This window comes from Seriola dumerili, unplaced genomic scaffold (genome assembly GCF_002260705.1).
Source record: "Seriola dumerili isolate Sdu_G_001 unplaced genomic scaffold, Sdu_1.0 BDQW01000161.1, whole genome shotgun sequence".
Classification (NCBI taxonomy): domain Eukaryota; kingdom Metazoa; phylum Chordata; class Actinopteri; order Carangiformes; family Carangidae; genus Seriola; species Seriola dumerili.
The window spans coordinates 4915630-4938494 of NW_019174416.1; the positions used below are offsets into that span (position 1 = coordinate 4915630).

At 41.2% G+C, this 22865-nt stretch overlaps 2 protein-coding genes across 2 annotated transcripts; both read left to right on the forward strand.

The window, feature by feature from the left end:
* The first annotated feature begins 3949 nt into the window (after positions 1 to 3949).
* mtmr7 (myotubularin related protein 7) lies at positions 3950 to 14450 on the forward strand. The gene is made up of 14 exons (XM_022752014.1): positions 3950 to 4141; positions 4451 to 4573; positions 4715 to 4877; positions 5182 to 5339; positions 5453 to 5581; positions 7225 to 7359; positions 7618 to 7750; positions 9634 to 9743; positions 11231 to 11356; positions 11772 to 11821; positions 11905 to 12105; positions 12274 to 12408; positions 12591 to 12717; positions 12837 to 14450. The coding sequence occupies exons 1-14, from the start codon at positions 4118 to 4120 to the stop codon at positions 13176 to 13178; spliced, it is 1956 nt and encodes a 651-aa protein (XP_022607735.1). The 5' UTR covers positions 3950 to 4117; the 3' UTR covers positions 13179 to 14450.
* A 1684-nt stretch (positions 14451 to 16134) lies between these two features.
* On the forward strand, positions 16135 to 22290 carry LOC111226595 (CCR4-NOT transcription complex subunit 7). The gene is made up of 7 exons (XM_022751827.1): positions 16135 to 16290; positions 17007 to 17130; positions 17228 to 17421; positions 17781 to 17942; positions 19091 to 19235; positions 19391 to 19501; positions 20559 to 22290. Exons 2-7 carry the CDS (start codon positions 17014 to 17016, stop codon positions 20688 to 20690), a joined length of 861 nt encoding a protein of 286 aa, XP_022607548.1. The 5' UTR covers positions 16135 to 16290; positions 17007 to 17013; the 3' UTR covers positions 20691 to 22290.
* Positions 22291 to 22865: the final 575 nt, after the last annotated feature.

A 22865-nucleotide genomic window follows, 5' to 3' on the forward strand; every position in this document is an offset into this window, starting at 1 on the left:
CAATGTTCCCTGTGCTACTGGACCTATTGGACATTACAAAATCAATAACCCGTCTCTGTGTGGTACACCACCAAAAGTCTGGACTCCAAGTTGGAGCTGTTGGAGGAAAAACAGAAAAGTCACATTCCCTGAGAATCACAACTAAGGTTGAGTTTGCAACGGAGAGTGTTGCTGCCAAGACCAGCTCAAACCAGCCTAAGACCTCAGTGGGAAGGTGGCAGCTGGCCCTTGGAAACACCATCCAACCCACAGACCAGAGACTTGACAGCACGACAACAGCCATTTCTCTCTGTTTGTCTGTCCAGCCAGCCAGCCAGCCAAATATCATGGCCGATCGCCCACCAAATCTTGGCTGCAGGGGCTGATTATCTGACCTGCATGCTGATGGGAAAGCAAATGCTTTCCTTAATGGTGGGCTGACTGGAGACACTATTGTAAATGCTGGCTGTTTGTCTTACACACACACACACACACACACACACACACACACACACACACACACACACACGCTCTAGGACCGACATATATTTACATTTAATACAAATATACAATATGTCTCCCATCAAATGACCTGAAAAGCATAAAACTAAGAAATATATATATATATATATAATAATAATATATATATATATTATATATATATATATAAAATAGTCAGAGTGGATTGTAAGCCCTTTCATATTTTGCTAGATAGTGCACCAAAGAAGAAGTTGCAGTAGATCACTAAAAGCTGGTGAATCTGGTAATCTGCTTGTCACACTTATGTAGTTTTAAACACAGCTGCATTCCTTCCATGTCAACCAAGTTACAACTAGGACCAAACTTTATTTGTTGCTATATATTTATATATGAACTGCAATGTACATGGAGGGAATTTTTTTTTATAAATGTCAAATACATTTTTGGACAAAATTCACAATATATCACTTTTACTTTGTTCTAATAATCCCATAATATCCTCCTGTAGGACATAAATACTTGCTTTTGGAATGGGCATTAAGTTTCTTCACATGCAGGTCGTCACTGTAACCATGGAAAGGATGGACAGGAGTCACCGGCTCACCGTATTTCATTGTTGACCTGCGCTAATTGTGTGAGGCCAATTGAATGCATTTGCCCTCCAATGGCTGAGTGACCTAGCTTCAAAAACGTGGATATGGTCAACAGATTGAGTGGTGTTTGCCTTGCAGACAGCGGGACTGCTCGCTCCAGTTAACACTGGTGTCACCAGGAAATGTTAGAGTGAACAATTACTGATAAGGTGGACAACAGCTGCATGTGGAATCAAGACAGAAAGAGTGACCTCAAGATTAAAAACAGCAGTTGTTGGGGAAGGAGGATACTTAGACCTCAGTTTAACAAAGACCTAACAGGCTTAGGCCAAAGTTAATTGGGTGACTGATACACTACAGGATGAACTAAAGGACAAAGCCACAGATGACTTCGGGTAATGAACAACAATAACATCTAATCTCTTTTGTGAACTATTATTAAGGAAGAAAACACAGACTAAATAAATATTTGATGGGCGATAAAAAGCAAAGTTTAATTCAAATAAAAGCAGTTTGTCCAACATCACATATTGACGATGCCAGATTGAATATGTAAACCTAAATGAACTTTATCAATTTTATCTGGTTCAGTGTCACTAAGCTGAAAAAATTAAAATACAGAGAAGTAAAAAAAAAAGGGGTATACTTTTTACATTTAGGAAGCAAGTAAGAGCCACGGTTTATTTAGTGTAATGGCACAAAGCCTTTTCATATTACATTTCAAGAACAGTCTGGGGACTGAAGCCTGAAGACATCACCTGGTCTTAGTTTGACTTAATACTCTTTTTATTAGGTAGGAGGATGAAGCATTATTTATGGATGTATTAATCGTCGCCAGGTAAGATTCTCCCTCCCTGCTCTTCAGAAAGTGATTTCCTGTCTCTAGTTAGTATACAAGCCTTGCACAGTACATTACTTGCAGGTACCTTCATGTTTTTGTTTGGTGGGTCTGACTCTTAAAAAAAAAAAAAAAAAAGACTACATTTGCAAAAATTTAATTGTCATACTTTGACCTTTCAGGAAACTACATTGGCCAAATGTTTGAGGGGGTCAGCGCCTTAAATCTTGGAGTTAATATATTGTGTATTCAGTGCTATCTATCTTTAGTTTCAACACATCTGGCAACCGAAACAGATTCCTTTATATATGATCTGTGATGTCCAAGAATCTTTTGGCCCCTGGGTTAATTGTGGCCTCAGGCTGACTTTATTCCAAGTCCCTCGGGATACACTGCCTCTTCCAAAAATGAATTCCACACTGAGAAAAGATAAAACGTGGGTTACAGTAAAACTGGCGGACTTGCACAGGGGATTTCACAAGTTTGCGAAATTAAATTTAAATATTTGGTTGCAAACCTTCCTTCTACACTGTCAAGCTCATTGTTGGGATCTTTTTTTGGCCTTTTATATGTGGAAATTACTCCGACAAGACATATACCAGTGATCATCACATAATCTGCATATGCACATAATGATCTCTCATCCAGGCAGCAGTGAGTTGTTTAATCCAAGTGATATCAGAACTGTACTTTATAATCATTAGACAATCAAGCTTTTTTGGGTTCTTCATGCATGAATGCAGCACAGTAGGAGAGGGCGTGCAGCAGGGCTGCCAGGCGTCAGTAAGTCAATCACTTCTGCTTAGTTTAACTAACCACTTTTATTGTTTTTTTCTGTCTACTGTCCTGCAACAGATGGCTGCTCTGCTCAGTGGTGCACAAAATACTCAAAATATAAAAATACATTTTAAAATTTGGAACGACTTGCCCAAACAATGAAGACGTCAGAACTTGATAAACGAAAACATTTCACTGGGTGTGCAAACAAAATGTGCGCTCATCCAATTTAAAATCATGTGGGATTCATCTGTTTACACAAGGGATCTTCTCAAAATAGCCTCACGCTCTGTTTAACAGTGAAACATCACTTAAACTCTCGATATTTTGTGCTCAGTGCCAGAATGTACAACACTGTATCGCATAAATTTAACCTTTAGATAACATTTTAAACTCTGCTGGCCTACTTCATCACACAGCCCTGAACATCTGGGGCTGCCAGGGTAATTGATACCAGGTTTGACTATGTTACACCCACACAGGTGTTTCCACTTATGTTGCCTGCTTATACCTCTCCTCCTGACACCCTCACTATGTTGACTCATGTTAATCATGTTAATGTGGGATTTCCGTCTTTATCGTTCTCATTAGCACAGTCTGGTGACCTGCATAACTGCCAGCAAAGTTTCACCAGACATGAACCCCAGCAGGTGAATTCAGCCAGAAAAAATAGAAACACTTGTACAACTGTTTTCCTTTTTCTTTTTTGCCTGTAGTATCTAGGGCTTATGAGTGGCTCTTGAATGTTAGCAGTCCATAGAAACCTTTTGTAAACAAATTGTTACCCAGTGAGTCATGTAAACTACAGAAATTCATTATGAAACCCTTTGAAGCAGAGTATGGGCTCAGAGTCTGTCCACAACAGGTAGCTAATCGGAGTCACATGGCATCAGCAGGTGTGAATTGTTTCTTAATTAGATAGCTTGAATGAAAACCAGAGGTCTTACACCGGAAGTAACTATTGCCCTTTCTGTGAAAAAAACAGTTATTCTTGCCAACATTAGCTTATTTATCAATAAACCACTTACTTATTCGGTATGTCTAATTCGAAATTTCAGTGCAGATGTGTAGTATGACGCATTTCCTCTTAAATGAAAGGAGGTCGGTGAATGTCTGGGATTTACTTACTTTTGCGGTGAATCCTCAATAAAACGACGGTTCAGTAACTTCATTTGGTCAGCAGCCTGAGGTGCCCTTTAACATTTTATTCAGGCCACGGCTCAGCTCTTGGCGGGCTTTAGGACCCGGAGGTGCACCTCCCGTGAAGACGGCTCAGGGAAGAGCAATGTTATGGCGCGGTGTACCTGAGCGCTGCTGAGGAACAAACGTAAACCATTTAATCTCACCTACAACTCACTGTTACACTGCTGTACACATGTTGTACTGCTGGTAACTGTGTTGTGAAAGGTGCAGTGGTCGCAGGAAGCTGCGGCTCGTCTCTCAGCTGCTGATGGAGCACATCCGACTACCAAAGGTAACCGCGGATCTCGTTGCAGTGATTAGCCACAATGTCCGCATTACCTCAGTGATACGTAAACACAAACCGCCATGTTTACTCACAATTGATGCAGAGTTTTGATTCAGATAATTAAGCAAACACGCAGGCTTAATTTAAAGGGCGTGTGCGGTATCAGCCACGTAGGCAGCCGGGGTCTTCCTGCTGCTATCAGCTACATTAGACGGCTGGGTGTGTGCTCGTCCATCAGTGCATTTAACACAGCTGTAGTTGTTCGTGAGCTGAGGATGAGGATGTTTGATGCTGTTCTTCACCTTCCTCCTCCAGGTGGAGAATGTCAGGCTGCGGGACAGAGTCTCTCCCAGGAGGAGTAGGGTGGGCACCCTGTACCTGACAGCCACACACACCATCTTTGTGGAGAATGAGGCCGGAGTGCGCAATGAAACTTGGGTAGGCATGAGCTCAGTACACTGACGGGGTGAAAAATCAGTGCGACACACAGATTGTATCCAAGCGTCACGTTTACAATGTCAACATGGTTACTCATGCCATAGCATTATGGAAGGTCAGTTTGTCTTCTATTTGTCTTAGGTGCTTCACAGTTTGGTGTGCAGTGTGGAGAAACAAGCTGCCACCGCGTCAGGATGTGCTCTGCTCATCCACTGTAAGAACTTCCAGGTTCTTCATTTTGTCATTCCTCGAGAGCGGGAATGCCACGATGTTCACCTGTCCCTGCAGCGTCTCTCCCAGCCAGGTGAGATGTGGTATGATGCCAGCAAAGGATTGATTTGGTGATGTTCTTGCATTAGAGCCAAACCATTATATCATGGGGTCCTTATTATTGTCTTTTATCAGCTATTTTACAGCTACATCAGTATTGGTGCTTGATTAAACATCCCTCCTCCAGAATAATCTGCTGCTGCACTATCATGAGATTTTTGATGATGATTGTTTGCTCTGAAACATCTTCATCTCATCATCTTCTCCTCTGCTTTGCAACACCTTGGCCTCATACAAATTGGAGGCTCTCCTCATCAAACCAGTATTGTGCCTTGCAGAGAGTTACGCAGAGCTGTATTGCTTCTCCTATAAGCCTAACGTGGATGAGGAGGAGAGACGGCAGGAATGGGACTTCTTGGACCTCAAGGCTGATTACAGCAGAATGGGACTTCCAAACTCCCTGTGGAAACTCTCTGCCGTCAACCGAAACTACAAGGTCAGCAGGCCGACATCCATGACCAGTTGTACTATTTCATCCTAATATGGACATCACGGTTTCTCTGACTTTTGTAATGTCTTTTTTTTCTTTTTTTTTTCTTTTTTTTTAAGGTGAGTGACACTTACCCCGCTGACCTCTTTGTACCTGAATCTGCCGCACCTCCGGTCATCGTGGGGAGCTCCAAGTTCAGGAGCAGGGGAAGATTTCCCACTCTGTCGTACTACTCCAAAGAAAATCATGTAAGTTGACTACATACACGTTTTCTTTATTTTCTATATGCCTCCTATGTTAACCAATATCATAGGGGCATTAATCGTGTCTGACGCTCCTCAGATGCAAAACAAAACTGACAGAACCTCTGATTCCATCTCTCTGATTCAGACCCTGCACAGGTACGAATACGTGTTGACAGTACTTCATTTTTGCTTTCTTTGTTAGGCTAGTTTTTGTTGCTGAAATGTCATCTACCTCTCCTCTTCCAGCAGCCAGAAGTTTTTGTTTCACAAAATATGCTAGCCAGAAAGTGAGTTTAGTAAACATTAAGTCACTGCCGTTGAGTTGCTGATGCTGTTTTCTGGCAATTTTTAGCAGTTAACACTCATTCATGCTCAACGCTAGATGTGAATAGTCTTTTTTTTTTCTGTACTCTGCATTTGTTCTGTCTGTATTTGTCCACGTTTTCTGAAAGCTTATGGATTAAACAGAGCAGTACCACCAGAAATCCTGGGGGCAGTGTAGCCAATGAAAATTTAAAAAATGGCTGGACTTTTTGAGGAGAGGTTATGTGATATTTAATGACCTCACAGGCCACCGCCATCTACAATGCTGCTTCCACTTTTGCCATGTAAGAGGTAGATGATTACGCCCTCCACCATCGTCACCGTGTTTGTTGATGTCAGAAACTTTGACTCGAGTGGATTTATGGCTTAACAACCATGCCAACGCAAATGATGCATGGAAGTATGTGGGCAGTGACGGCTACAGACGGTTTTCAGATGTAAAGGGAACATAAATGACCCTTTGGGCAGTAAATTTTTTTTCCCCATTCAATTTTCCATCTGTAGATCTGATATAGACACTGAGCCTGAAATAAATCAAACTGATGATGCTATGATGGTACAGAAGTAGCACCAGACTCTGCATTTGGTTTCTAGTTTCGTCTGGTATGAGAGCAGTCTTTCCGAGGTGTATGATATAAGATGTAGTTTTTGTCATAAGGTTTGAGCTTCAAACGTAGTTAGGTTCACATCAAGTTACTGGTTCTGTGCCTCTTCAGCTGAGACTGACCTATTGATCATGTGGGTCAAGTGGTCGCCTTAAATACTGCACCTCTGCGGCAACACAACAGAGGTAGATGAGACTATTTATGAGGAGATGAAGCCAGATGTCCTGTCTGGTCTGCCCCCACAATTCAGCTACAGTTATTCTTTTTCTTTTTCTTTTTCTTTTTTTTGAAAACCATATATTTGAATCAAGAATAAGCCTAAATATCCATAATTCATCCTATTAATCCCTGACTGGACAGTTGGGAGTGCTTTATGTGTGCGAGGTCAGATTCCCAGGGCTGATGGGCCTGTGTGTGGATATCAGTCCGTACGAAGGGGCTCCACTCTGGCTCATGAGCCAGAAGGGAGAATCACACAACAATCTCTGTCCCCTTCCCTTGTGTCCCCTAAATGGAGATATGAGAAGTTGTTTGGCTGATTGTTTTAAATTGAACATGAAGAGAGAGAGCACTGTGAATTTGCATGTACCCTGATTCTCACATGACGGATGAATTTTATGATCTACATGTCATGCCGAGTAATAATTCACTTAAAATCAACTGTCAGACGAGTAAACATTCCCGCATGAAACCTGAGCGCTTCTTGCCTCCTCCCAGGCTGCCATCTGCCGCAGCAGCCAGCCTCTGTCAGGTTTCAGCGCTCGCTGCCTGGAGGATGAACAGATGCTGGAGGCCATCTTAAGGTCCAATCCCCGCAGCGACTTCATGTATGTGGTGGACACCAGGCCTAAGGTGAGCCCTTTGTGCCTAAGGAACGGCCTGCGAAAATACAAGCCATACAGTACTATGCTGTATGTTCAGGTGGGCTTTATTTTCCATGCTGCGTTTTGCCAGCTGGATGTGCTCACAGCAAAAGTCTTGAAAACATCCTGGCTCTGTACTAGCTGAACCATGATCAATATTATATAATGGAGATTTGTGTAAAAACCCCACTTTTGTATGATTTTTGTTCTTGAAACACTCTTAACTCACAATCATATGTTTTTGTAGCTGAATGCGATCGCAAACCGAGCCGCGGGAAAAGGCTACGAGAATGAAGATAACTACTCCAACATTAAATTCCAGTTCATCGGCATCGAGAACATCCACGTTATGAGGAACAGCCAGCAAAAAATGCTAGAAGGTAATAATCACGTCCTGTGCAGACAATCTGTGCCTCACTGACTTTTAGAGTTACATACCGTAGAAACAGTTTGGAGGCCACAGCAGTGCATTCCTGACTGTGACAGAAATGTCTCAACACATCAGTGTTTGTGGAGCAAAATGTATATTTTCTGGCACTGCCTGTTTAAATTTGCTGCTTCTTCAATAACTAAAGCAGAGCGAGACCCCATGCTACCCCCTGTGGTTTTCATGTGCACTCATGCAGACTGGACTGTGCTGCAATCAGACCTCAAATGAGCCCACAGGAGAATTTCTGGGTATTGTGCAGGGGTGCTCCTAGGAAGACTTTGAATCCATCTGGATTTTATTTCAGAGCTATTTTGGTTTCCCAGAGTGGACAATCCAGGACCTTATCCCCCAAAGAGAGACAGAGGGCGTGAGAATGATGTGATTTTAAGTCTTAAAAGTTATAGCTGTTCTTAGTTGTGATAACTCTTTGCCCCCTGGCAGCGCAAGGGAAGTCTTTAAATGCTGGAGACAGCGCCTGCCCTTCAGAGCTCGCCTGACTCTCCCTACCCGATCGTACACTTCAATAAGATTTAGAAGACCCCCCGCCTGGCAGCATGACCTCAAACATTTCTTCTAAGTGCAGCACACCAAGTGTTACAAAACCAAAGGCTGAATAAACCTGTTCACCTGCTCACTCTCCTATCAGTGGCCTCACAGCACTTTTACAGGTCAGCAAGCTGATGTGCTGTCAGCAAAAAACACTTAGTCACCTCAGTCAGCAGCTTAATGAGTGAGGACGGAGCAGATGTTTTCATACAGTAACCTCAAAGTGTCTGAATTATGAGTGTTAATGTGATAAATTGTCTTCAGCAAATAAAATGTTAGCCATGGAGAAACGGGTTCATGTCACTTCCTCTCAGGGAACTCACAAATATTTATGTTGAACCCTGAAGATGGAAAAATAAATTGTAGTTTCTGTTTTGCAAGATAAACAAACATAATGCAGGAAGCCTTATGGTACAGAAATGGATCTGCATTTAATTGTCTGCCTCGTGTGTGTGATTGTGTTTGAATATGGCTTTGTCTTCATTCATATTTAAAAAAAAAAAAAAAAAAAAAAAAAAAACACTATAAAAAGACTTAAGTCTGCAGCCACACTGCAGCTGTTTTGTGAGGCTGCACTTCGGCACAGGAGTTAGTTAAGGCTAATGTCAGCATGCTAACATGCTCACACTGACATTAACGTGCTGATCTAAGCAGGCCATACCATCTTACTTTAGCGTGTTAGCATGCTAACATATGCTGATAAGCACTAAACTCAAAGTACAGGTGATGCTGATGGTAATTTTGTAAGTCATTTGATCATAAACCCAAGTGTTGGACAAATTAGAAATGAGTCCTGTCAATGGCAATGAAAATTCAGGGGATTACCAAAGATTACCAAATCTTCTTGATGGGGGACATGTATGAAAATCTGGGACCCAAGAAAAAGTCAACCCTCTGGTGGCGCTGGAGGAAAGGTCACGGAGACAGTAAATTAATTATGATTCATCCTCTAGGGACCATGAATGTCTCTACAAAATGTCATGTCAATCCATCCAGTAGCTGTTGAGATATTTCAGTCTGGATCAGTGGTAGATGCTAGTGTCACTGAAAACATTGGCTGGCATCCAAATGAGTCATCACATGAGAAGCTGAAGGAAATCTGTTTGGGGGGCGGACAAAATATACTCAAATGACCCATATTTTCCCATGCCATGCACAGACTCCCCCATAAATTCACAGTCATGGATGTTGTCCTTATAATGAAAGTGAACGTGTGGTTTAATAAAGTCCCTCAATCAGGTATGCTCCATGTTTCCTGCCAGTGAGACAGCTGTGTTGTGGTTACAGTGTGTGAGCTGCGTTCCCCCTCCATGTCCGACTTCCTGGAGGGTCTGGAGAGCTCAGGCTGGCTCAAGCACATCAAAGCTGTTTTGGATGCAGGCATCTTCATCGCCAAGGTCAGTCTGGAGGTTAATCCCCGCTGTCTGCTTCACCACTGCACTCAATATTAGCTTAGGTGCTTGTGTGTGTTGTGTCCTGCAAGTTTTGTGTGATACATATTGTCTGTCTGTGCAGAGATATTTCTTTAACTGTGCTTAGTCAATAAAAAGAGAGAAGAATTCTTCTGTTGCCAAAAAATGACTGTCCCTTTCTGAGTTATACAACGAAGAGACCTTTGGCCGCTATTTTTTCTTGGGCTCCACCAATCAAATACTTAAGGTAGTAAATGGCTGAGGGATGGGAATGGCTGAGGTTGGGGTCAGTTAGTTCAACAGTCAGGAGTTGTTGTTGTTGTTGTTGTTGTTGTGCTGCCTAACAGGAAACTCTAGTAGCTGGCAGTTTCCCCTCAAAAAGTTTCATTTACCATAGGGCTTATAATTACTGATAAAATACCACAACCAACTGTGTCAGACTTCTCATATTATAAAAAAACAAAACAGAAACACCAGGCAGTAATCATCAACAATCAACAACAACAACACAACACAATACAACCACAATAAAAGCACATCTGTCCAGTTCCCCAAACTTCAGCAACAGGAACTCCAGGCCTCTGATTCAGTCCTGTTTAAACTGTTTTCATTGTTCAGTCGTGCCTGTTTTTAATTTTTGCAATGTATTGTAGGATTTTTAACTGGTGCAAACAGGAGAAAATTCAACATTTATATTTTAAATCATGCAATGTTGGCATCCACATTTACTTGCTTGCACACTTTCTTGCCGTTATTGGCGCATATCCACATTTATCGCCCCCAACTGTTGATCTGTGGAATAGCATGAAACCAGGAGCAGGAATTTGTCTCACATTATGTAAACACTCACTTGTAAAAATGTTACTCTATAGCACTAATAGTGGACAGAAGTCACAGAGTATCTTTAACATTTTGGCCTTGAGGGTTTAGGTGTCAAAGCATGAGAAAGGAAAACTGATATATCCATTTTAAGGGTAAATTCCACCTCAAATCACTGAGACTATTGGTGTCATAGTTTGATATTCTCTTGGTATATTATCTTTTTAATGGATAACAGGCAGAAACTTGTTTGAAGTGTTTCTAATGCAGCTGAAAGTCACCATCAAAGGGCAAACATCTGTTCTGATAATGGGCTGAGGTTAAATTATAATCCATCACAGAGGCAAAATAGTAACTAAATTCTTCACAGACAGTTAAAGTTTTAAAAGACCTACTTGGTCTACTCCCATTTTTGGCAACAAAAAATACATTTTTTTGCCACTAGAAAATCCACAGAGAGCAAACAGTGGGACTTTCTGCCCTATCTGACATAAATGATTGATGATATTTTCATGTTTCCAATTTATTTTGTTTTCTAGCCATAATTTACTCTCAACACCCTGAATGTGCTCTGGCACTGCACAGACTGTATTTGTGTTTGTGCGTGATGTGTGTGTGTGTGTGTGTGTGCGTGCGTGCGTGCGTGTGTGTAGGCTGTTGCAGAGGAGGGTGTCAGTGTCCTGGTTCACTGTTCAGACGGGTGGGACCGCACGGCCCAGGTGTGTTCAGTGGCCTGTGTGCTGCTGGATCCCTACTACAGGACCCTCCGAGGACTCATGGTAAATACTGAATTTTTGCATTGAAGTGTAGGATTGAATCTTGGAAGTAAGACTGTAAATGTCACATAACCCTCTGGTGTCTCTGTGTCATATTAATATATGCAGCCACATTGTGGCTTTAGCTGAAAGTAGTCCATGCTGGGCTCATGGGGCTTGTCTCTTTGATCAGAAGGATTTGTGAAGGCTATCTTGGAATCCAGAAAGAGCCACTATGGAAAATGAATGTAATGCAGAGGCCTCCTTTTGGGAATTGCCCCTGAAGTCAGAGGGAAATGACCCCACACAGAGGGTGAAGAGGTTCAGCCATTCTGCAGGGATTGACTGTGCACTGTGTCTGAACCTTTAATCATGACATACTGGAATTCAAGATGAACAAGACTGTAGACTATATTTTGGTTTGTTTTTCTTCACTTAGGTTCTCATCGAGAGAGACTGGGTCTCATTTGGACACAAGTTCTCTCACAGGTTTGACTCTAAAAGCAACTTTCAAGACATCTACGATTCAGATGTTTTGTTTTGATCTAACTATACATGCCCCTCTTCTACAGATGCAACCACCTGGTGGGAGATCCTAAGGAGGTGTCTCCCATCATTGATCAGTTCCTGGAGTGCGTGTGGCAGCTGATGGAGCAGTTCCCCTGTGCCTTTGAGTTCAACGAGAGGTTCCTCATCACCATTCACAGCCACATCTACTCCTGCCAGTATGGCAACTTCATTGGCAACAACCAGCGGGAGAGGATGGAGCTAGGGTGAGATTTAAACCTGCTGCTACCATCACTTTCTTTTCCTTTTCACAGCACTGACATCTGGTCTGAGAGGAGACTGACGACTTAGGGGGGGGGGGTTGCCAGTAGTATATTACATCACTGGGCTTGTACAAGTACAGACAACTCTGTCTTTATCTGCCATTTTGACAGAGTGCGAGAGAGGACTCACTCTTTGTGGATTTACCTATGGACGAACCGTGCAGACTACATCAACCCTCTGTACAGGCCTGACCACAGCCAGACTCAGGGGCTACTACGGCCGTCTACTGCCCCCTACTGCTTTAAGTAGGTTGTCACTAACAGCAACTAAAACAGCTTAGTTTGAAATCTGGTGTACACATGTTAAAAATGCAGTTCTCAGTTGAACACTTGGCCTCTGATTGTCTGAAGAATGCTCATAGTCTGAAAGTGAAACTACACAGGAGTTAAAGGAGGATGATTTCACAGATGAACTTGGTTTTGTATAGGTTATGGAGAGGCCTGTACAACCGCTTTGACCGAGGGATGCATCCGAGGCAGTCCATAGATGATTACCTGAGGGCCATCCAAGAGGAGACTCAGCAGCTGGAGGAGCAGCTGGCCTCACACAAACAGGTAGGACAGTGCTGTGAATTCATACTGCAAGTCATTTGTCATGAGAAAAAAATGCCCCTCCAGTGTTTTTCCTGCTTATAGAAGTTGACTGTAGTCTTCATGTGTTACATTACCAATAGAAAATTGCTGAACTGGAGCAGGAGCAGGAATGGCATGTCACCCAGAAAGCAACCACCTTTGATAAGAGTCCCACAGCGTGGGCTCTCAGCAATGACCTCACTCTGGCCAACACCCCTCAGGACTACACTGGGGGCTTCATCACCAGCAGCCCCTGTCAGCCAAAAGCACCAGACAGCAGCGTGATCCTCCTGCCCCAAGACCTGAACAAAACATCCGAAGCCAACCTCTCCAACGGCAGCGACCAGGAGTCTGGGATCGCAGACCTGAGCTGTCGTTCACCCGCCAGCGAGGACAGCACCAGGGATCCCGACTCAGATGAGGCTGCCTACTCTGCTGCCTGAGCAAACGTAGCGTGTGGTGGAAGCCACAGTAGCTTCAAGGCCACTGAACAAATGCTACCTTCACATTAATCAAGTGACCCGGCTATTGCCACTAACCTTAGCGAAAAGTCGGGTTACACAGCTTACTTGCACTTTTGTTTGCATGTTGTGTGGTGGACTCGCCCCGTTGCCACATACATACTAGTTAAAACTAGTTGCTGTAGCTGACTAGATTTTACTTCTAATCCCAGTGAAAGAATTTCTGAAAGTAATTGCAAAGCTGAATATAGCTCCCAGTCATGTCTGTTGTTCAACAGCAGAATTAACCCATAAAACTGTACACAGTTTAATATTGGCGTGATCTCAACAGAAACTAGTTTACTTAAGTAAAAGGCAAGTAAAGAGCAGTTCTGAACAATTCAGTGTACATGTAAAATGAGTAAGTATGAGCGCTTTTTATTATGGTCTTCCATACACTTAATTTATTCATTAGGCATTTGGCTTTACAATGTTAACACTTTCTGAAAACACTGCTACAATAATGGATCGCAACAGATTTATCCTCAACTAGAAAAGCAGTGTTGGCTATAAAAAGAGACAAACAGGACTTTGATATCAAATTTTTTAAAACGACACGAGCTTCTAAGAGACCAAAGCATCATTTTAGGTGCATTGATCTTTAAAGCTGCTAAGTTAGTTAGTTAATTAGGGGGAAATCAGGACAGAATCAAACAGATAAAACAGTAACATAAGATGGAACAACAAATAGAAAAACTGCAGGGATAAAAACAGCCGACTCAAGGTGTATACAGACTATAAGCTGCTGTCGCATTGTACTAAGAGAATGACTCATCTTTGAAGCAGTGTTTTGCAAAGATTTATCTCCTCAAGTCTTTTTCCATAAAATGTTTTGATAATTTTGTCTAACAGCTGTTGTAGATGCTGTCGCACCTTATGGTCACTGCTACTCACAGACAGTCTGGGTTCATGATTTCAGTCTGGCCTGAAAGACGAGCAGTAATCCTGTTCCATCCAAAATGTAATTCAAATGGCAGTGTAGTGTTGTTTCTGTCCCAAAGAACATATAATATGAACTGAACTCACTCAGCAAACCACAGTGACCTCAGCTGGGATTTAGAGTCATTACACTACAATAACCAGTGGTTAGTTGTGGCTGATTGGCACCTTATGAGCCACACCTGCAGATTTCAACTTCATACAGGATATCACGTGATATTAATGCTACACAGTGGAAAATAAGCTTTGATTTTTTTTTTTTTTTTTTTTTTTTTTCCAGAAGATGAGGGAACTTTATACATTCCTGCCCACACTACTTCAACACCAGATTTGTTATGATCAAACCAAATTTTTTACTAAAGGGAATCAACTGTCTACTTGTATAAATGACAGGACTACTGAACCAGCAGACGAGAGCATGTGAACACAAATATTTTGCTGTCTAAGGAAGCAGATTACTGACTGACTTTTTGAATATTTGTGCCATTTTAACTGTAAAATTAGGATTAAAACTGCTCACTGTAATAGTGTAGTACACATTGCTGTAGGTGCACTGCAATACTGCAAATGAACAATGTACAGATGATCAAGCAAAGCATGTTAAGATATTTTTGTACTTTGACCTATTTTTTTGACTACTGTAATCTTGCTTTAATGCGTGTTGTTTTTATTTGTATCAGAGGGTTTAAGTTGTCTGGTCATAATGACTTATGACCTTGTATAAAAGAAAGAGCTTCATATTGCTGTTTATTTGTTCAGGTGGAAAAAGCCAAATTGAAAAGAGCCAAATTTATCAAACTGACCTAAATACAAAATTGTGTCTATTGTGTCCAAGTTCTTGTGAAATAAATAAATATATATGACAAATAAATACATTACTGTCAGTTATATTGCTTTAATGATTATTGTGTTCTTGTTTGACCTTTAAGAGTCAGTTCACATGCATGGTATGCAGATAGTTTTGGTTTCATTTACTCAGGGTTTGAGATTTCTGGATAATCTATAGAACACACCGTGAATAATTTTCATAAGAACAAAGTCTAACTTTTGTAGGCTTAATGAAGAAACCCTCTAAAAATGGTTCCTAGCATTTATATACTCAGTCTACAATAGGCAAAATGTAGGCTCTGTATGTTCAATCCCACATTTCAGAAAGATGAACAGATTAACCAACGAGTTGCAGTCTGGTATGTTTGAGACTTGACACAAATTTATTTAGTCAAAACTACTGTAAACCCAGTTGTTTCCCTTTTTTCATCATACATAAGCCCTGGTACAAGAGATGTGCAACTGTGTCAAACAGTTTGTGTCTGAACAACTGCAAGCAGACAGCTTCATTTATTAACATGCATGAATAGACCTCTACCAGCTTCTATGACATTATCAAGTTTAGTCAGCGGCAACAGAAGATGTCCCTCATTAGACCTCCAATCCCTGTTGTTGATGTACATCTGGCCAGCTGTACTGGCCATGAGCCAGACCCTAAAGCCCTGCCAGCACCAGTGATGCTGTTCTGTGGCTCACCCCGCTGTCTGCTTTCATTTATTATCTGTGAGCAAGGAGAAGTTTACTTTGAGGACCTTTACTTTGTGTCTTTTTTGTTTGTTTGTTTTAGTTTTTCTGAACTGTATTAGTGTTCAAAAAAAGTCAAAACTAAAACTGCAAGAAAAGGCAAATTATTATGTGTGTACAACAATATGAGTGCAAGGAGCAAAAGGAAATTGGTGGGGAACTTACAGAAATACCAGGTCCAAGTTTAATGGTGTAATAGACTGTTGATCACTTTTGTTTGGACACAAAATTAACACATTTTCTAAGAAAAAACTGGAATTTGTTTTTTTCTTTTTTAAGTTATTAAAGCAGGTGTTGTGAACAAATAGAACGTAGGTCATACGGCCATAAGCATACAGACATACGTACATGACGTTTCAGTTTTACGTGATGACGTCGTGTTGTAGGCTCAGCTATGATGGCAGCCGTAGGTTGACATCGATACAATACTGAATATAAACTATTTAAAAGTTAGCGGAACAGCCCCGACACAATAACGTAGAACAAAGTAACAGTTTTCAGATAGTACACGCTTCAAACACACACCCGCCCGGTTTGGGGAACGGTGAGTTGACCTGGCTACAGTAGCTTTGCAGTATCTAAGTGGCGCCGAGTGTGTGTGTATATAAATATATGTAGGCTATGTATGTGTATGTGTGGGTGCGTGTGTGATGCTAGTTATTCGTCTCTTTCACGTTTTGCACACACTCCTCTTTATCTGACGAGGCAGCTGTCTGCTTCAGAAGTGCGTTGAAACTGTGCACAGCCTCCGACCTGAGAGCCTCCACTGTCCTGCTCATGTTAACCGGCGCTAAGCCCGTAGCCTGCTAACTGCTACAGGTAACCTAGCTAGCCCAAAGTGCTGCTGAAAACTGCCTGCGACGAGCCTGTGTTAACAACAGCCAGCTAAGCACGTCCTGCATGTCTTGAATCGTCAGCTGCTGCCGTTCCCACTGTCTGTCTGCGAATTTGTGAATTTAGCAGTTAATGTGAAGTGTCCCAGCTGAAGGAAGCACAAACAGCTCTTAGATTGAATTAGCTCCCCCAGTGTTGAGACTGACACTGAGACATCTGTGCATTTAATATTATAACGTTATATCTTGTCAATGGTTTGTCAGCACTTCTTGTATATCTGGGGGTCATGTGTTCAATGCCTTTGTGCTGCCACCTTTTATTATTAGGTCTGTCACAGGTCAGTGTGTACAGGGCCAGGTCTATGAAGCTACTGTCTTCTTGAAGTTTCTGTATTTCTGTCTGTGTTTTTCCTTTTGCATGGTAAAGTGGCACTATGCCCGCAGCTACTGTGGATCACAGCCAAAGAATATGTGAGGTTTGGGCCAACAACCTGGAGGAGGAGCTGAAGAGGATCCGACATGTCATTCGAAAATACAACTACATTGCTATGGTTAGTGGTGCTCATAGGGACACACACACAAAAAAAACTCTGGCACTTCCCTTTTTGATAGATTTCCACTGTGCAAAATAAATTCTTCATCTTGCAGGACACAGAGTTTCCAGGTGTAGTAGCCAGACCAATCGGAGAGTTCAGAAGCAACGCGGACTATCAGTACCAGTTACTGCGCTGCAATGTGGATTTGCTCAAGATAATCCAACTGGGCCTCACGTTTATGAACGAACAAGGGGAATACCCTCCAGGAACATCAACATGGCAGTTCAATTTTAAGTTTAACCTCACGTAAGATGATTTTCCTGTCTGTTTCATCCCGGTCATTTATGTTTCATTCAAATGCATCCAGAATTTTAACCTGACTTTAGTAGCATTTACATTTAACAGGAAGCGGTTTTGGCGACACAACTTCAAATGCAACAATTCAGGACTATATAGTCGCGTAGTAAACCAGAATTTGCATAATTCACATTAATGGTTCAGGTACTAGCTTTGAGAAGAGCATCTCAGCTATTTCAAATGCATACACTAACAAAACACAAGCCAGTATTTAAAACTCACAAAATTGTCCATGACTGCTATCATCCCTCCCTGACTGTCTTTTGTGTTTGTAATAATAAAGTGTGATGTGTGTTGTGTGTCATCAGAGAGGATATGTATGCACAGGACTCCATTGAGCTCCTGACTACTTCAGGGATTCAGTTCAAGAAGCATGAGGACGAAGGCATCGAGACGCTATACTTTGCAGAGCTGCTGATGACATCAGGAGTGGTGCTCTGCGATGGGGTCAAGTGGCTGTCTTTTCACAGGTATTCCGCTTTTGCAGTTATTTGCTATACTGTGAACGGCTGCATAGCAACAGGAGTCATACTCATTCTGCACATAATATTCAGAAAAATCAGACAATTTACAGAAATGGCAAATTGTCTGTCTCATAACTTCTCTTTTACTTTAGCCAGCTACTTAATAAACAAACCATTATCAGACAGTTTGTACTCATCAGAAACACAATGTGTTAATTATAGTATCATTGACCGTGTCTGCTCATCACCTTATACATAATGCACAGTATCTTTTATCCAAACCGTCCATATTATCTGTGTTTTGAGTTTGAAACCAATGCAGTGCATGAATGCAAGTTTATTTGTTTTTGTTTGTTTGTTTTTTTGTCTTGTTGTAAGATGTTACGCAGAACTAGGATTGTTTTGCTACAAACATGTTAAAACTAGAAAATATCTTGTTAAAATTTACCATTATATTTGCTGTTCAAGTGTAATTATTGGTGACGAGGCAACTTTTACCCTTATTTTCTACAACCTGCTGCTTAACATCTTCATTTTGTACTCAGTTTCCCACTTGTGTCTCCATGGCAAACTGAGGCTAAAGATAACCAGGCTTTGGATATTAAACAAAGCTTAGGTTTGAAACATCACTGTCATCTTGTTCAGGTATTGAGAACACACTTTTACAAACAGGCTTTAATGTCATTATTATTTATGTTCTTTGTATTTTTGTTGCGTCTGTTTATGTTATATTATTTATTTAATTTATCCTGTTTTTTTATTGCTGTCTTGTGAATTCAGTGTTAATCTTATTGGACAGTGGGTCTGTTGTGATTGAGCTGAGCATCCTGTTAATCTTATTTCAGTTCCTATTAGCCACTGATTAGTAGGATACTTGTTCAATCCACATCCAATATCACGTGATAATTTCTGGGATAATTCAGTTGCTTTGTGTAGTTATTTGCCCTTGTGTAGTGTCCCATCTGTAGTGGTCTTGTATACTTGACTTGAGGAGAGCGGATACAGGCATGACAAAAAGAAAACCAGTCAGGTTGTCCTTAGTTATCTTTGTCATGGCAAATTGGAAGGGACTGAATCTCTGGAAGCCTGATGCTGTGTGCTCTTTATAACACTGTTGAAAGGTGTGCATGTGTTTGTGTGTACGTGTGTTGCAGCGGCTATGACTTTGGATACCTGATCAAGATTCTGTCCAACGCTAACCTGCCTGAGGAGGAGGTGGACTTTTTCGAGATTCTTCGTTTGTACTTTCCAGTCATTTATGATGTCAAGTACCTCATGAAGAGCTGTAAAAACCTGAAGGTACTTTGATAAATATTACAGCAGGTAGCACAGAGTAGTACCGCCTGTTTTAGTAATTGAAAGATTCACACCTTGATCTCTTCTGAGTGTGGCCCTCAGGTTTTACTTTGACTAGGAGCATGGTCTTGAGTGATTGACAAGTGTTTCATTTTCAGGGCGGGCTGCAGGAAGTAGCTGAACAGCTGGAGCTGGAGAGGATTGGACCACAGCATCAGGCCGGCTCCGACTCTTTACTCACAGGCATGGCTTTCTTCAAGATGAGAGAGGTAGGCTTCTGGAGTCAGTGAAAGGAGTGATGTTATATTAGTTTAGTGAAACTCAAATCTCACAAAGTCAGCCCAAAGTACTGCTTACACCCCTTTCATACACCTAAGGGTGCTTGTTCAGACATGGTCTCATTTCTGAACACGCACATCCTGGTCACTTTTACGTGAGATACTAGATTTGACTTAGTTACATCTCTGATCAGTGTCAGTGCAGCACAAGTCTGAACTGAATGCCATCAGATTAGGCTAGAGAGAGAAATGTGCATCTGGTGCTGCCTTCTAAAGTCACTTTGAATAGTTTGTTACCTCAGCCATCGCCTCTTACGCACAGGATGAGTTTAATAACAACAAAACACTGAGAAAAGCTCTGAACCAATTTTAAATTGATTCTCAACATCTCTCTCTCTCTCTCTCTCTCTCTCTATCTCTCTCTATCTCTGTATCTCCCTCTGTCACACACGCGCACACTCACTCGCACTGTCTGCCAAACATAACACAAGCACACAGCTCTTTCTGTTACTTCTGAATTATATTGAAGAAATCAGTTTGAAAAAAAATTCTTTAACTATTCTGGTAATGAATCATTTATTATTATTGTTCTGTTGTTCCATTAATTGATTGATAGAATAATTGTTGCAGCCACAGAAGGTTGACAAATGAACTAGTCACTTGCCTTTCTTATGGTCTTTACCTCAAATTTTCCATTTTGTAAAAAGCGTGCTTCTCTGAAACGTGTACATTTCTCACAACGCTAATCTTGTGAACTCTGAGCTCCTGATATTTGTTTTTTGCAGGGCTAATGAAATAAAAAAAGGCAAACAAAAGAACAACTGTTGAAAAGTGGAAATAATGCTACCCTCACCACTGTGCAAGTCTTTTAATAGCGTAACTAAACACTGTGTAGAGTAGAGAAACACGTCAAGTGCCAGTATTTCACATGAGAGTGCTCTCCCAAGCTTAAGACCCGTTCCAGAGAATTAAACTTGTGGTTTTAAAGATAAACTTACAATGTATTTAATAATTTAAAAATTTTCTTTAAAAAAAATATTTCCTACAGATGTTCTTTGAGGATCATATCGACGATGCAAAGTACTGTGGTCACTTGTACGGGCTCGGCTCCGGCTCTGCCTACGTCCAGAACGGAACAGGAAACGCTTACGAAGAGGAGGCTAACAAACAGCAGTCGTGACATCACTCTGAGCCTCTGCCATCCTGCAGTTCACATCCACAATCAGTGCGGCGCTGAGGCCAAGCTTCGACAGCTGGATGACAATAATAATGGAAGAACATGAAACACATACACATCGTTTAGCAAGCTGTTTCCCATAGGCTCTGCCCACCTTAGACAACTGAGTATGATGGTCAAAAAAAAAAAAAACCACAGCTGCCCTCACACACGCCACTGGTGCGTGTGTGTGAGTTTAGTCTTTTATTCCTTCGAGGCAGCGTAGACAGTCTGGTTGGTTCAGTTTCATTTAACATGCTTGAAAAGATGGGGTTTTAGTTTTCCTAAAATGTTCTGTAGAAACGTTTTGCACTTTAAAGCTCTAACCTGATTTTATATGGAAAGCTGAAAATGTTTCTGGTGTCTTTCTCCTCTTTGTTGCCTTCTCTATGTTCCCATTTTACATTGCGAACATGTAAATCTTTACTATCACAACAACTGCTCTCACCACGCTCAGCCTTAATATTAGCTGCATTCTTTTAAACTTTAATTTATTGTGCTGGTTATCTGACATTGAAGACGCTCCATTCAATACTGACACCACATGTCAGTATGCTCTTCCTCGATCGCTGGACATCTAGTCTGATAATGAGAAAGGGAGCTCTCAGTGAGTGTGTTTACATGCACTTGAAAAGTCATTGACGTATTTTTCGTTTGTTCATAAAATAAATAATGTTTATAATGACCTAAATAAACTCTAATCCCCCTGTGAGAAGCCTTTAACTAACAAGCTGGTGTATTGTGCTTGTAGATGGGACGCTGAAACGCGTGAGCACCATTTCCTCCGTGTTATTAGTTGCTGTTTTCCTGTTTGTATTCATGAAAATGCTCAGAATAGTTGCATACAAAGATATTTACAGTATGTACCGGGATGCATACGAATGGTTTTCATCGGGGGAGTGTTAGTATTCGTGCATGTAAACATCCTCATTGACACAAGCACACATCAACATATGAACACGGATGTATCGCCTCTCAACATGGTTTTACACTTGATTTTGACAAAATTCACCAGAACTCAAAAAACAATTATAAAGTATTGAGAAAAAAACAAACAAAAAAAAAAAAAACATTAGCCTGCTTTCGGACATGCTGAGGCCACCCTGAACTACTCTGTTGAGAGTAAAATTTCATTTTTAATTGAAGTTAAGGATTTGAAGAGTTTTAGTGTTGTAATAAAAGAAGGAAAAAAACTTTTACTCATTGGGGGAAAACTAACATTGTTTTTTTAAACATGTATCTTTTCTCTCCAGTGCAGTTCATTTCACTTGTAGTTCTGGCCTTTGAATGAAACTTTTTTTTTGTATTGCTTTCCAGATTCATGCTGCCTAGAACAGTCGCATGTACTAAAACGTTTGAATAAATGCTGTGTTGTTGAATAGTATCCTGAACTTCCATAGGTGTGTGTTGAAGTGTAGGTTCATGACTTATTAACCTCCCTCAGCGTCAGAAACCGATAACTGAAACAATTTTCTTTCTGCAGCACATCTCTCTCACTGTAAAGGAGTAAAAGAAGAATATGCAATATAAAAGAGGATTGTTTTTAGATTATTTTGTAAATAAAGGCTTGAAACTTTTCTACCATAAAATGCTCCTGACCGTTACATCTCTTCAATGGCTCTTTAAAGAACTGACTGCGAACACATGAAGATGAGCTCGTTTTATTCTTTTAAGGCATCACAACTGTACAGTACATTGCCTCACACATCCATATTGTCTCTTGAGTCGTACAGACAGAAGAATAGAAAAATATAAATTGACACTGACTGTCACCATGAAGCTTTTTTTGAAACAAGCATACATTCTTTAATTTTCAGTGATGTTTTTTTTTTTTTTTTTAGTAATTTCCAGCCCGAGACGAGAACAGACAGAATCCTCAGAAGGTGAAAATAGATTTGACTTTCTTTTTTTTTTTGCTCTGCAGTACATCCACAACATCAGGTTGTGAGTTATAAAAACACTCAACAGCTCAACAGTATCTGCTTTTTGATGGTGAACAGATCTGCGGCAGCGTCACACGGAGGCTTGTTTTTGCTGGCGGCCAGTGAGCCGGCCCTCCGGAGACAAACACTCAGGAAGCTTTTTGGCCGGCAGTTTGACGTGTACTGTAGGCTACCATACAGCAGGTTAGATATTTGG

Excerpts from the sequence above, each read along its gene's own strand:
- mtmr7 (XM_022752014.1), top strand. The coding sequence starts at position 4,118 with ATGGAGCACATCCGACTACCAAAG. Across the intron at positions 4,878-5,181 it reads GCAGCGTCTCTCCCAGCCAG|AGAGTTACGCAGAGCTGTAT; the intron begins GTGAGATGTGGT and ends TGTGCCTTGCAG. Across the intron at positions 12,409-12,590 it reads ACTGCCCCCTACTGCTTTAA|GTTATGGAGAGGCCTGTACA; the intron begins GTAGGTTGTCAC and ends GGTTTTGTATAG.
- LOC111226595 (XM_022751827.1), top strand. The coding sequence starts at position 17,014 with ATGCCCGCAGCTACTGTGGATCACAGCCAAAGAATATGTGAGGTTTGG. Across the intron at positions 17,422-17,780 it reads AATTTTAAGTTTAACCTCAC|AGAGGATATGTATGCACAGG; the intron begins GTAAGATGATTT and ends GTGTGTCATCAG. Across the intron at positions 19,236-19,390 it reads AGAGCTGTAAAAACCTGAAG|GGCGGGCTGCAGGAAGTAGC; the intron begins GTACTTTGATAA and ends TTTCATTTTCAG.